General features: G+C 51.5%; 1 protein-coding gene across 2 annotated transcripts; it reads right to left on the reverse strand.

Moving 5' to 3' along the window:
* Positions 1 to 70: 70 nt before the first annotated feature.
* LOC142024516 (NTPase KAP family P-loop domain-containing protein 1-like) lies at positions 71 to 10217 on the reverse strand. Of its 2 annotated transcripts, XM_075016584.1 has the most exons (5): positions 9245 to 10217; positions 8085 to 8207; positions 4223 to 4366; positions 2232 to 4024; positions 71 to 486 (listed from the first exon to the last, which is right to left on the reverse strand). In XM_075016584.1, the coding sequence occupies exons 1-5, from the start codon at positions 9288 to 9290 to the stop codon at positions 97 to 99; spliced, it is 2496 nt and encodes an 831-aa protein (XP_074872685.1). In that variant the 5' UTR covers positions 9291 to 10217; the 3' UTR covers positions 71 to 96. The 2 variants fall into 2 exon arrangements, with proteins under 2 accessions (XP_074872685.1, XP_074872684.1); XM_075016583.1 differs by lacking the exon at positions 9245 to 10217 and having other exon boundaries at positions 8085 to 8301.
* Positions 10218 to 13069: the final 2852 nt, after the last annotated feature.

The following is a 13069-nucleotide window of genomic DNA, read 5'->3' on the forward strand; positions in this document are numbered from 1 at the left end:
TTGACATGAACATACCCCAAATCCCTCTGGCACACTGCAGTGCTCCATTCGCATCTCAGTGTTCTGTAATCACCTCATTGCTTGGTGCATGACATGTCATTGAAAGCTCAGGGAGGGACATTGAGGTTGAAAGTCCAGATCTTGCTTCCAGTTTTGCACAGGAATCCAGGTTCTCATCTCCTGAAGATCTTCTCTGGAGGTGTTCCAAGAAAGCCTGTTTCCTTTAGCCACGTTCTCGCTTGAGGAAATCGTGTCCACCCCGACGTTTAATGGGAGTGGGCGTGCAGCAGAAGTGGATGAACTTGGCTGGGGAAGAGCTCCCAGGAAATGTATGCTAAAGAGGGCCCAGTCGCCAAGGTTCATGCCAAGGGCTTCCTTGATTTCAGTGTTATTACTGTAAACCAGAGCCCGTCCATTTAGATTATGGTCGGTCAGCCTCTGTTTGTAGAGCTGGAGGTTCTCTCCTTTAAAGCCAACTGCATCCATCTGGAAGAGAAATGGGTGCGTCCATGAGAGCCATGTATAGATTTAAAATGTGACCAAACACGTTTGTAGAATGATTCTGTGATGGCTCCAGAGAGAAACCTGTCTGAGCTCATTCAGACGCCAGCAAACAAGAAGTGCCGCTATTGATAGTATCTGAAAAATCCCAGTGTTGTAGGCTAGAATACCACTGGAGCATCTCGTAATCAAGTTGGCCTGGCACATGTGGGTGCAACCCAGAGCTGGTCTTCTGGGAGGAGTGTTGAAATTGCAAGCTATGGGAAGGGATTTCCTGCTCCTGTTTGTAGGCTACATGCCACTGTAGGGAAGCATACAGCCAGAGTCAGACTGCAGTGGGGTGAGTTGGGCCTTGCTGTTTTAGGGAGCAGCCTGTTTTGTCTCCCCCTGTTTGTTGATTCCTGTGTATGATCCTGGATTCTAAGAAATATGAAGTTGCATTATGTTGCAAACTTCCAGCAAGAGTATTTGTGCTTTTCTCTCACTTCTCTGGGCTGTGCATGCTGTGAGCATAACAGGTAGCTAAGAGTCTTCCATAGTCCCTAAACAAGGAGAGGTCATTTCTGAGAGTAAAGGAGGAACCCATTGGAGATCCAGCCAACTGGCTTTCGGTCAGGGGAAAGAACGCCCAGGGTTGGAGCTGTTCTTCCAAGAAGAAATGTTTTGGCCCCATCAAGGCCAAACCCAGGCTCAGGAGCAGTGGAAGCTCCCTAAAAATGGGGGGACCACGAGAGCCCAAACGCCCTCTCACTCAGCCCATCCCCCCAAGTGCCCATTCTTGTGCTACCCCTTCTCAAGAGGCCTCGCCCCCATGCTGCCCCACGCCCAGAGTCCCAATCCCATACCACCTGTTCCCCAGTAGACCCTACCCCTCACTAGCTCCACTCCACCCCTTTCCCCTGTCACTCACCTTTGCGACCCGTAAAAAAAAGTGATGAGGCCCCTTAACCCCTCCCCCTGCCATTCCAGCCCTACCTCCCCACCAAAGCTTAAGCACAGACCATACGCATTTTAAAAGCTTCCTGGGGCTATCCAGTGTGGCAACTGCTTTCTTCCTAGCCCTAGACAGAGCGGAACCGTCCCTTCTCAAACCTGAGTCCAGCCCAGCTGCAGCGCCAGCCTAAACCGAACTGTTCTTCAGCACCAAGCGGATGTGCTTCGGCAGACACCCCCGTGAGAGGGGCCTATTTTCACCCAGCTCCGTCCTTAGGCCTACGTGAACTACGCGGCTTTGCGTGGGGCACCTGAAAATTGTGCGTGTTCTTGTCTGCCTGGGGATAGGCTGATGCAGGTTCCCCTCTGGCCTCTCCCCACAGCTGCTGTCTCCTGTCTGCAGCAGGGCTCCTCCTCGTGCCCGATGTGGTCCTCTCGGCCAACAACAGCTTCCGGCCGCCAGACTGGTGCAGAGAAGAGCCCCCAGCCTGTGCAGTGCCACTCTGGCCCCAGGAAAACCTCCAAGTCCTGCTACAGCATGCGGGATGGGGGTTGGGGGTAAGCAAAGCAGCATGGGGGGGTAGTAGGGAAGCCCCAGGCCCCTGGCAGATAACATGGGGCAGAGGGGAGGGAAAGTCCCTGCCCCCCGCCCCTGCAGATTCGGTTGTGTAGGGCTCCATAATTTTTAAGGCTGGCCCTGCCCAGGTCAGCGTGAGGAGCAGCTGTTACGTGGACTTGCTATTAAAAGGCGTGGGACAGTCTACACACAGGTGACCCTACAAACCTGAGGCACCTACCTCTCTGCAGACATCCTCCACCGTCATTCCCAGCAGGGTGCAGGTGGTGAGCTTGCTCAGGTTCCGTCTCCATTTCAGGCTGTGGCTGCCGCGTTGCAGTGCCATCTGCTTTCTCAAGGATGGGTCTAAGTTGACCGTGAAGGGCAGGTAGAAGTTGGCCTCCTGCACCCGAAACCGGTGGCACAGGAAGTTGTGGAAGAGCTCGGGATCCTGGTCTAGTTCCAGCAGCTTTTCCATATGGCCTTTAAGCATGTCCAGCTCTTCCATGTACTTCAGGTAGACGGTGCACAGATACGTGTCGGGGGGAAGCGGGCTGGCTTGGCAGCTGCCCATATGGCTCCGCTGCTCCTCGTCCTCGATGCACTGCAAGACCCAGCTCAGACGGCACGGCCACTGGTTGGCAAGGAGTACCCAGTCCACCACCTCCTTCGGCCTCACCCTATCCTCGGGGACGTGACTGGCCAGGAGGCGGATGGTGATGGTGACGGTGTTCACGATGCGTCGTATCTGCACTACGCTGTCCGGCATGTATTCTTTCAAGGAGTCAGTCAGAAGGTAGTCAAAAGCACCTTGAATGTGGTCTTTGGTGCTGAGGCTTTTCCTGTACCTGCCGATTCCTGGTTCCTGGCTCCCAAGATGGGTGACCATGAGAGGTATCTGGCTGTCATCGGTCTCTGGATTCTTTGCCTCGTGGTTGGCAGAACTGTGGCCAGGGACGGAGGAGAGAAAATCGGCAGGAGCTTCCATCCTGGGGTCCTGACAGAAGCCAACCTCCTCCTCTAGTTCTCTTTCTTGCTGCTCCCTGCACACAATAATGTCCTTCACCAGCCTCCACTTGGTGTCGTGGTCCATCTGAGGGACAGAGAAGGGCAGGGTGATGATGCGGTTTAAGAACTCGTAGCCGTTTTTGGCCAAGCCCTTCATCTGCATGGAGCTTTCCACACAGTTGACGACGATGCTCGGGTCAACAGCCAGGATGGAGATGAAAGGAGCGTTCTCGTCTGAGAGGAGGATGTTCATGGCCTCCAGGACGCCAACCACCTTGTCAGGGCTGCACCTGTCCAAGTAGGTGATCTTGAGCACCACCCGCAGCTTCCGCTGCTGGAAAATCTCCATAAACTGAAGGAACCGGGTGATGGTCCTGACTTCTCTTTTCACGCCGCTCATGAAGCCCAGCTGAGCGCTGAGGTCCGTCCTGTTCATCTGTCTCTCCAGCTGGGATTTCTGGGTGATGACAATGTTTCGTACCACCATGATGATGAGCCGGAGGGCAGCCACCGTAGAGATGCCAACAGTTGCTGCTCCAATGCCCTCCACAATGGCTAGGACGTTCCCCGAGACATCCCCAGTGGGGACCCCAACCACTAGGAGGAGAACGCTGAGCCCAATAGCTACCCCGATTACAAAGATCACAGCAGCCCACAGAGGTAGGCAGAAGTACTTCTTGTTAACCCATTCCCGATCCTCTGGCATCTTAATGATGTTACATTTCCTGCTGAGGGCCCTGTAAATGCTCACGGGTAGGATACCAAAGTGGTTTTCGATGTGGTCACACAGGGTGGTAATGAGGCCTGCCCAGAGTTGGTTGCAGCCTGCATACTCCCAGGCACTGAAATGGATGAAGAGATGCTCCACGTTCTTCCTCTGCTTCTGCTGCTCCGTCAGGACTGGGTGGTAGAAGATCATTCGAATCAGGAGTATGAGCAGATCCCAGCCAGAGCACCCCCGTTGCTTGTTCCCTGGCTGCATAAATTCTCGCTGGGCTTTCTTGTTCCATTCAGCAATCATGTGCTCTAAGAGAAGAGACAAAGGTGTGCATTAGACATCTAGCAGCGGCCTGCGTTCTTCCTCCTGATGGATCTTCCCAATGGATAATCCATCCCTCCTGGGGAGCGTTCCAGGGATGGACCACCTTGGAGATGGTTGTAGTCCACTACTTCCCATCCGCAAGGGTCCTTTCCCCTTCTGACATCCCCCAGGGCAGTACTCACGCTGGATTTTCTGTAAGAGCGGGGTTTTGCAGTGTCCCCATGGTGCGTAAAACCCAACTGTCACGGGCGTTGGCACACTGTACAGGGCCTTGGCCAAGGCCAAGCAGTAGACGTCCTCTTTGTTCTGGAACTCTGCAACAGGGGCTGGGGAAAACACCAAGATCAGACTCACTGAGCACAGCAGTGGTGGATTTTCACTTACTCCCATTCTTTTCCTTTTGAACTTTTTAATACCAGGTGGTGCTTTAAAAACTAACAGATTTATGAGGGTGGGAGGGTGTCAACTTTCCTGAGCTACAACTCACTTCTTCCGATGTGGAAAGGGAAAAAACTGGGGGATACACACTTGGGCTGGTGACCTCAGTGCTGATAAAAATCAGAGTAGACGCGTCTCATCAGGCAAAGAAATTTCCAAAGCCGATTGCAAGGAGAAACGGCTGAGCTGGAATTCATATGCAGATTTGACACTGTGACGTAAGGACTAAACAGACGCCCAGAGTGGTAGTCATGTTGCCAGAGGTAACTTCCCATCCACCTTCACAGCTCAAACTTTAAAACACTTTAAATTTAGAACTTGAAAAGGAAAAGGGTTCAGGCTGCTGGATATTCTGCTATTGTTGTGCTTCAACAAATGTGTTATTTTCTCATTAAGTCTATTTCCGCTGCTTGCAGAAATCTCGTTGGAATAAGGTGGTTTTTTTCCCTTGACAGCTCAGGGTGCAAGTTTGTTGATAAACTAATTAATTAACAGTTGTTTGCATGGGGGGATGCTTATGGGCCAGGGCTTCTGTGTAGCTCTTTATTTCCCTTCCCCTATCTATGTACCACCCTGCCAACCCCCGGTAGCTTGGGACGCCCTGAGCTCTTCCCTCCCCTACACTACCAGGAATGTGGTGATCCAATGACTGGAAGCCTTTTAAACTCTCAGCATAATTAACCAGCGCAATAATTTACTAGGGGTTGTGGTGGATTTTCTGTCGCTGATGCTTTTTAAGTGATTTTCGAAAAGATCTGCACTGGGCATTGCCTGGAGAGGCTGGTCTGTGGCCAACACAGTACAGATCGCGCCAGATGGCCCCAGTGGTTCCTTCTGGCCTTGCAAGCTATGAATTTAGGCTCGTGCTTCGGGCTGCTGTTATGCTACAATGCAGGTACGTCTGCATGGGAGGCAGGCACCGGTGGCAACAGATAGTAGGAATGGAGGGGGGTCGTGCACCCTCCCCAGCATCTCCCCTCCCTCCCCGCTCATCTTCAGCACCACCCTGCTTTCGGTGAGGCAGGGGCTGCCCGGCCTCTCCCTGCCCCTGACCATTGGTGTGTCCCCAAGAGCTGTCTGAACTTTCTAGCTTGGCCTGCACCACTGCAGGGGAGGGGGAGCCAGCCCCCATACCCAGCAGATGCTGCAGGCAGAGAGGAGTGGGGTGAGGGTGGGCCATTGGTAAGAAGGGGGATTGGCAGGGCAGAGCATGGGTGGGGAAGGGGTGCAGAGGGGGCAGGGCATGGGCACATGGTCAGTGCCACCCCTGGAATCCCTGCTCTAGTTGCCTCTGGTGGTCATGCCCCACAAAATGGAGATGGGCCCCTGAGGGGCAGCTGAGCCTCAGGCGATGTCTTGGAAACAAACCATTGTCAGAATACCTTAAAACACAACCCTCTCCCCCCGTGAAAAGCTGGCTGAAGGAGGTTTAAAACAAACAAAAGGAAGCACTTCTTCAGCCAACCCACTGCCAACCTGCGGCATGCTGTGCCAGGGCTGTGGTGGCGGGCAAATGTTTAAGTGGATTTGAAAAGAATTAGACTCACTCGAAGCAGGAGGTTTAATATCCCTTCCACCATTCAGGATAGTATTAGGAAGTGCCCTAGTAAAAGCCCTAAGCTTAGAATTGGGTTCTCTTCCTGCCTGTCCCACAGGGTGACCTTTGGTGAAGGACTTTGCTCCAGTTTTCCCATCTGTAAAATGGGACTAACAATACTGTTTGTCCTTTTTACAGTGCTTTGAGATCTACACATAGCAGCTAGGGATTGTTATAACTCTGTGACCCCTGGCTAGCCAGCTCGCCAGATAAACCATCCAGCTCCTCTTGGAATCCTATTCAAATCTGGATATCAGTGGCAAAAGTCTCAGATGCCTGGAGATTGTGACATGGGGAATAGGAGCTGCAAATGGGAGCCAACATTACCAGGAGCCCAGGAACAACAAAACTCTACCTGCAGAGCTGGGCAGCCATCTCCTTCAGGCAGAGGCAACTGGTACAGGGCTTCCAGGGCCCCTGCCCCGCCGACCCTGTGCCTCTGCTCTGCTTGTGCGCCACCATCTCCCGCCTCTTTCCATGGAAGCATCAAACCACTTCCAGTGGGTGCCGGAGCAGGCCCCCCAGTTCCCTGGAGGGGCGTGGCCTAGGAGTAGCATCGTCAGGTTGTTCCACCGCAGGGACGGGGAGGAACTGCCCCAGCACTCACTGGAGCTGGCACAGCACTCGGGGAGGGTGTGGGAGGTGATGCTGGGGGTGCATGTGGGCCCCTGTGCACTCCCCACCTGTCACGTGTGTCATCAGGCTAGTTGTCCAGATTTTCAGGGCACCTTTGGGCACATGTTTAAATAGCAGCAGCACCACCTGCTCAGTGCTTCCATAACCCTCCCCCTTCCCCCCTCTCGTGGTGCGCAACCCTCCAGTGGCCAAGGGGTTCCCTATCCCACCCTCCTGGGCTAAAGCAGCTGATTAGACAACAAAAGGCGCTGGAGTGATACGCACCAGCAGACAGAGAGTCACCTGGGCTGCAGGCAGCGATCCCTGTAATCTGAGCCCTCGGGCAGCCCCCGCAGGGGAGAGTCTGGTGTCACCCATCTGATTAGCACAGCACCTACAGCTGGTCACAAGTGTTTCTGTGGGTGGTGCACATTCCTTGGTGCACAGAACAAAATTCATTCCTCCCAGGATGGAACAAATTAGAGGGATCCCTGGTTGCAGGGCTAGTGTAACTCTGCTTTACAGAAGGGGACTCCAGCAAGGGCCTGGGACAAGAAACAGGGCCCCCACTCCTGCATGATATTTTGACTTCCCCCAGGCAGATGGTCTCTCTCAGTTGCTGCTCTCCAGGGGTGGAGGTCTGTTTCACTCCTCCCAGAGGCAAGTGTTCAGGGATGGTTGTCCCCTTACTAACACTCAGAAAGGGTTTTAGCTGGCTGGCCCATAGTACCGAGAGGCAGGGGAAAGGTGGATGAGAAATCAGGACCCTGAGGCTGGCAGTCCCCAGGAACACTGAGAAGAAGCCAAGGCCCCAGGTCAACCTGATTGACAGGACAGGCAGGCTAATGAGGGAGTCAGGAGGCTGGGGGTCTTGTCCCCCATGTGAGCTGAGTTTGCCTGAGTTGACAGAGGGGGGCTGAGTTAAGGAGAGCAGGGGCCCAAGCTCAGCTGGGGAGCAGAGCTGTGCCAGCTGGGGGAATGGAACAGCGAGTGGACCCAGGCTGGGAGAACAGCTACAGCCAGAGTGACCAGAGAAGCAGCCCCGGGGGCTGGAGACAGAGCAGCAGAGGGCAGAGCTGGAGCAGCCTGGAACTGGGTGTGGCGAGCAGCTGGGGAGACAGAGGGAGGCTCTGGGCAGACAGCAACCGCAGGGAGAGGCCAGCAGTCAAGCGGCCTCGCAGGCCTGACTTGGAGGGGATCAGGGCACAGGTGGTGAGTTATAGGGCTCAACATTCAGGAACACAGGCCCAGCACCACCATCCCACTGCCCTGGACCCTGCATCCCTGCAGAGTGTGAGCTCCCCAAAGCAGGGGGCCCAGGGCGGTGGCCCTTGTCTACAGATGGGACAGCTCTTCTTGGACTTGTTCTGGGCACCACCAAAACTGATACAAACCTGGGGCCAAAGGAGAAAGGCCCCGACACTGGCAGCCTGAGGACACGTGGTCATCACTAGAGCAAGCTTCTGAGTTGCTGAATCCCTGAGGGACAGCCAGGGCTGGAGGAGGAGGCCTGGAACCTACGGGGAAGAGACGCTGAGCTATTACAGAGACGCTGGGTGTGCTCTCCCTGCCCCCAGCATGGGCTGACTTGTTTTCCTTTATCATTTCCTTTTCCCCATATTTAAAAAAAAAAACACAGAGCTGGTACAGAGAGAGAACAGGGACACCTCAACCCCTGGCCCAAGTGACCATGTCAAGGATGGGGGTTGAGCCCTCCAGGAATATGGGGCCCAGCCGTGTTGGGGCTACACAGACCCTGCCACACAGGAGCATGGAAGGGGAGCCCTCGAGGTCAGGGAGGCATCTGGGTAAAGAAGGGAGAGCAGGACTCAGACCCTTTCTCTGGCCCATTTCACCGAGGTTGCGTAGAAGCCAGGAAAGTTGTCCTCAACAGTGGAGCACTTCCCCGGCTTACGCAGAGATGCCTCCGCGAGCCGCGAGGCCATGCTGCCTGCCTGCGACAAGTAGCTCCAAGAGGAACACGCCGCTCTAGTTTGAGGTAGGGCTCTTAACTCTGGAACCTAATGATGACACTGCCTCTTTCTGTTATTTGTAGCACCTTAGGGCACACTATGAAGGATCGGTGGGGGCGGGGGCAGTGTTGTGTGTGCCACACACACACACACACACACACACACACACACACACACACACACACACACACACACACACACACACACACACACACACACACACACACACACACACACACACACACACACACACACACACACAGAGTCCTGAAGAGCTGAGCATCTAGGTGAACAATGTCACTGCCAGCTGTGTCAGGAAAAATAGCCAGCTACTCTGGGATCATAGGCAGGACTGGGAATGCTGACAGGGCTTAAGTCTGGTCACTTTCCCACTCCAGGGCACAATGAGCCAGGATGGCTTCTGGCCATTCTCAGATTAATGCAGCTGCCTCCCTGTGAACTGGCTACGATCTGGCTCCCAGCCATGAGGTCCCATCAATCTGGTTTGGGCAGCCCAACCTTCCACGACTGATGCGGAGCTGACAACCAAGGAATCTGTTCATAACTAGCCAGCTGATTACCTTTGGCATGGGAAACCATCACACTCATAATTCCTGGTGCATTCATACACGGACGACGCTTAACTCGAGCAGCCAGCTAGGGAGAAAAAAAGGAAGAGAAAACAGAGGACTTACCAAGAGATCAGAAGATCAGCGAGATGCTTTTATAGGCTGTTTTGCTGTGAAGCTTCTCCAAGACAGAGCAGGTGACAATAGCCCAAGTTAGTCCATGAGTAACAGTTCAGATGGGCCATGAAAGCAGAGACAATCAGTATATCTGCAGCCTAGCAGGTATCAGATCTTACAGAGGACACAGATGTTTCAAAACCTGGCTCCATCCAGCTCAGAGAATCATAGAAAAGTAGGAATGGAAGGGACCATGATAGGTCATCTGGTCCATCCCCTACACCAACAGGAGTTTGTCTCACCTGTTCTTAAAGCCCTCCAGTGGTGGTGATCCCACAGCCTCCCTAGTAGGTGATTTGTTCCAGTGTTAACCACCTGGCAGAAAGTTTTTCCGAATGTCTCCGAACAGTTCTGCCCCTACAATCTCAAAGAGGAACTATTCTCGGCCTTTGTCACCCCTTCTCCACTGCCATCACAGATTTATTTGCCCGAGAGCACCTCAAAATTTCCCCTCCGTTTCCTCTCATCCCAAACTGGGGAAGGGAAAAGATGAAACCGTGAAGATTTCCCACAGATAGACACATGCGAAAAATTGTTTCAGAACCCTCCAAACAGCTGGATCAAAGCAGGAATACATCATTTCCTAATGCTCTGTGTATATGCTGAAGATAAATGCTTCAACTTCTTATGAAATATAAATTCAAAGAGCTTTCAAAGTCCAACCAAACTGCTTTAATAATTTTTCATTCCTGATCAAATGTATTCTGTGGTATTTAATAAAAACGTTTCATATAGAGTGTGATGGACCCCTTACCTATGCTTTAGGAAAATTTGCTTATGCATAACTCAGAGGGGCTTTGGACAAAATACCTCATGAAACCCATCAGTTTTAACATAACACTCTGCTGGACCTCTATGTTCTATTTTGTGCATTTATTATCCTTGTATGTGAAGTCAGAAATGTGGCATGTAAGTTCGTTTATAGTTTGAAATGTGCTAATGATAGCCATTACTGGCATTCCCTGAGTTCAGATGATTGGGCGATCAACGTAACAACCGGTAAACAGCCTTGTTTGTCCTGTAAGTCGAGAAGGTGATTGGTGCTTGAAAGACAGCTGACCATAACACCTGGGATGGAAAGCCATTTTGAGCCAGTTTTTTTCCATGGGAGGCAGGGTTGTAAAACAAAGGGTTCTCACTCTATCAAAAAGAGTATTTCATCAGCAGGAACCTACCCGTTTTTGTCTTCAGCCTGCTTTGGAATCTGCCTAATGTACCCTAAGCAGAAAAAGTGGGAAAGGCTATTGACCCAAATCAGGAAAAAAGAACAGCTCTGGCTTGAAGACTTTACCTAACATGAGTACAGCTCTCTAGGATAAGACTCTGTACATCGTAAGTTTCTTAGGGAAGTTACAACTAGCCAAGCATTCTCCTTTCATTTCATTTTAGTAACTTACTTTGATCGGTCTTTTACACTTAAATCCTACTGTTTATGCTTAATAAAAATTTTGCTCACGATCAAGCCCAGTTTAAATAATTGTTACCGGAGGGAAGGCTACCACTGTTTCTCTCTCCTTTTTATTGATAAAGGGGGATAGCCTGAGGAGACCTCTCTGTGAAAAAGTTTTGCACTGAGAAAGATGGATTTATTTGGGGTTTTGATTCCTTTGGGGGGGCTGGTTTCCTGGGTGCTGTGCCCTAGAATTATATCTTCCCAGAGCTGAAGTAAATTAGTGTCTGCAATGCCCTGCTAGGGGGTGGTAACCCCAACTCTGTGCCTTGGCTGGGCAGACCAGAGGATGTGGCCCAGCCAGACAGATGGTGGGGAGTCTCAGACAGCCAGAAGGCGGGTGTCAGTAGCATGGTCAGCACATCGGGGAGCATTCCCAAGAGGTCTTACCTGACAGCTCCCACCACATAGGATAGATATTGAAATGAAGTCCTTCATCTTATAATACATATGCCCAAAGTGCTTAATTTCTACTTTAATATAATATAAATCACAACAAAGCCTTTTGATATTTTTGCTAATTTTTAAGAGAGAATAAATATGTCATAATAGTCCCTAGGAGTTGAACCAAAGCACTTTGATCTTTATTATAATTTGTAAGCCCATCGTGCTTCATTTCAACGTATTAGAATATCAAAAACCATCAGATCAAGACAAAGCACTTTGATAAGTTTGCATCTGAATTGGATGCAACTAACACAAGCCCCAAAACCATCTTAACTGGCTGCATTTGAGTCCAGCTGACCAGCCACTCATAGCACCACTTGCATCCCCGAGTGTCTGGAAGAGATATCTTAGACCTCTTCAGCTCCCACTTCATTTCAACCCCCATCTGCAGATACCACAAAATCTCCTTGGCCTCCTAAGTTCCCTGTCACTTGCCTCTTCACTGACTCACGCATCTTATGAATCAATATTTAATTGCTAGCTGTTTGTTCACTTGTTTGCAGAGCTGCCTCTACACGCGTATGAGCTAAGCAAACTCCTGAGACACTTTCCAGCTGGTGATCTCAAAGCCCTTTGTCCTGGGGGGAAGGTGGGGAGAGGTTACAAATCTGACTTGCCTGCATTTTATGGACAGAGAAAGGAAGCCCTGAAAAGACTTCCCAAAGGTCACACAGGGAGCGAGTGCTCTATAGAGAACCAAGAAGGTCTAAATGCCCAGCCCTGTGCCTTATTCATCATCCCACCGACGATTAAAATTTGGGAGTTCTCGTAGCCAACCACCTGACCGAGCCACTAGCACAGGGGAGAGTGGGTGTGAAATTTCAGAATGGGGTGGGGGACAACAGGATGGACTGCTGGGTCTCAGGCTCATCCATCCCATTAAAAACGTTGAAATCTGTTCCCGTTTTTACATCCATGTATTCACATTTGCAGACGAATGAATGAAGTTTGTACGTTCTACAGATGTATTTTCTTACACGCGATGAAAGGTTTGTTCGTTTGTTTGTTTTTTTAACATGAGCATAACCGAAATTTCCATCGGTCTGGATGACATTCAACAGGGTGGGGGGGAGGAGAAGGGGCTAATTGCAGAGACAAAAAGAGGGGCCTGATGTGAGAAGTTTACTCACCCCTTCACTAGACCATATACCGCTGGTCTCTAAATTACCCCCAGAGCTCGGAGCTAGATAACAGAGGGTAGGAGGTCTGTGTAGGAGAGGCTGTAAGGCATGTTAATGACACAGCCCCTACACAATCCCACTGAAGTCATAGAAGCCTAGAGAGAGGAAGGGACCTCAGGCGATATCTAGTCCAGCCCCCTGCCCAAAGCCAGATCAACCCCAGCTAAGTCATCCCAATCAAGCCAGGACTTAAAAACCTCCAGGGATGGAGATTCCACCACCTCCCTTGGTAAATCAGGACCCAAAACTCACAAGACATACCCCAAGATGCAAAACACCGCTCACCTGTAGCGCAGCCGTCCAGGAAAGACAAAGCAACCGCAGAGCTCCAAGACTCCAGCCCGGCCTGGCACCTACTCTGAACTTTGTCCCCTTTCTTCCCAGATAGCAGAACACAGGCTGCTTCGGTCCTTTCATGCCCATGACCAGGTTCTGGGCAGCGAACTCACATCTCCAGAGCTGTTTGTGCCTAGCACAAGTATAGACTTACCTTCCAATCTGAAATATTGTCCCTTCCTTAACACTTGGATCTGCATCCTACGTCATCCTGATCTCTCCGGTAGAGCCTTTCTCAGCTAGGGG

The sequence above is a fragment of the Carettochelys insculpta genome, chromosome 22 (genome assembly GCF_033958435.1).
Source record: "Carettochelys insculpta isolate YL-2023 chromosome 22, ASM3395843v1, whole genome shotgun sequence".
NCBI lineage: Eukaryota > Metazoa > Chordata > Testudines > Carettochelyidae > Carettochelys > Carettochelys insculpta.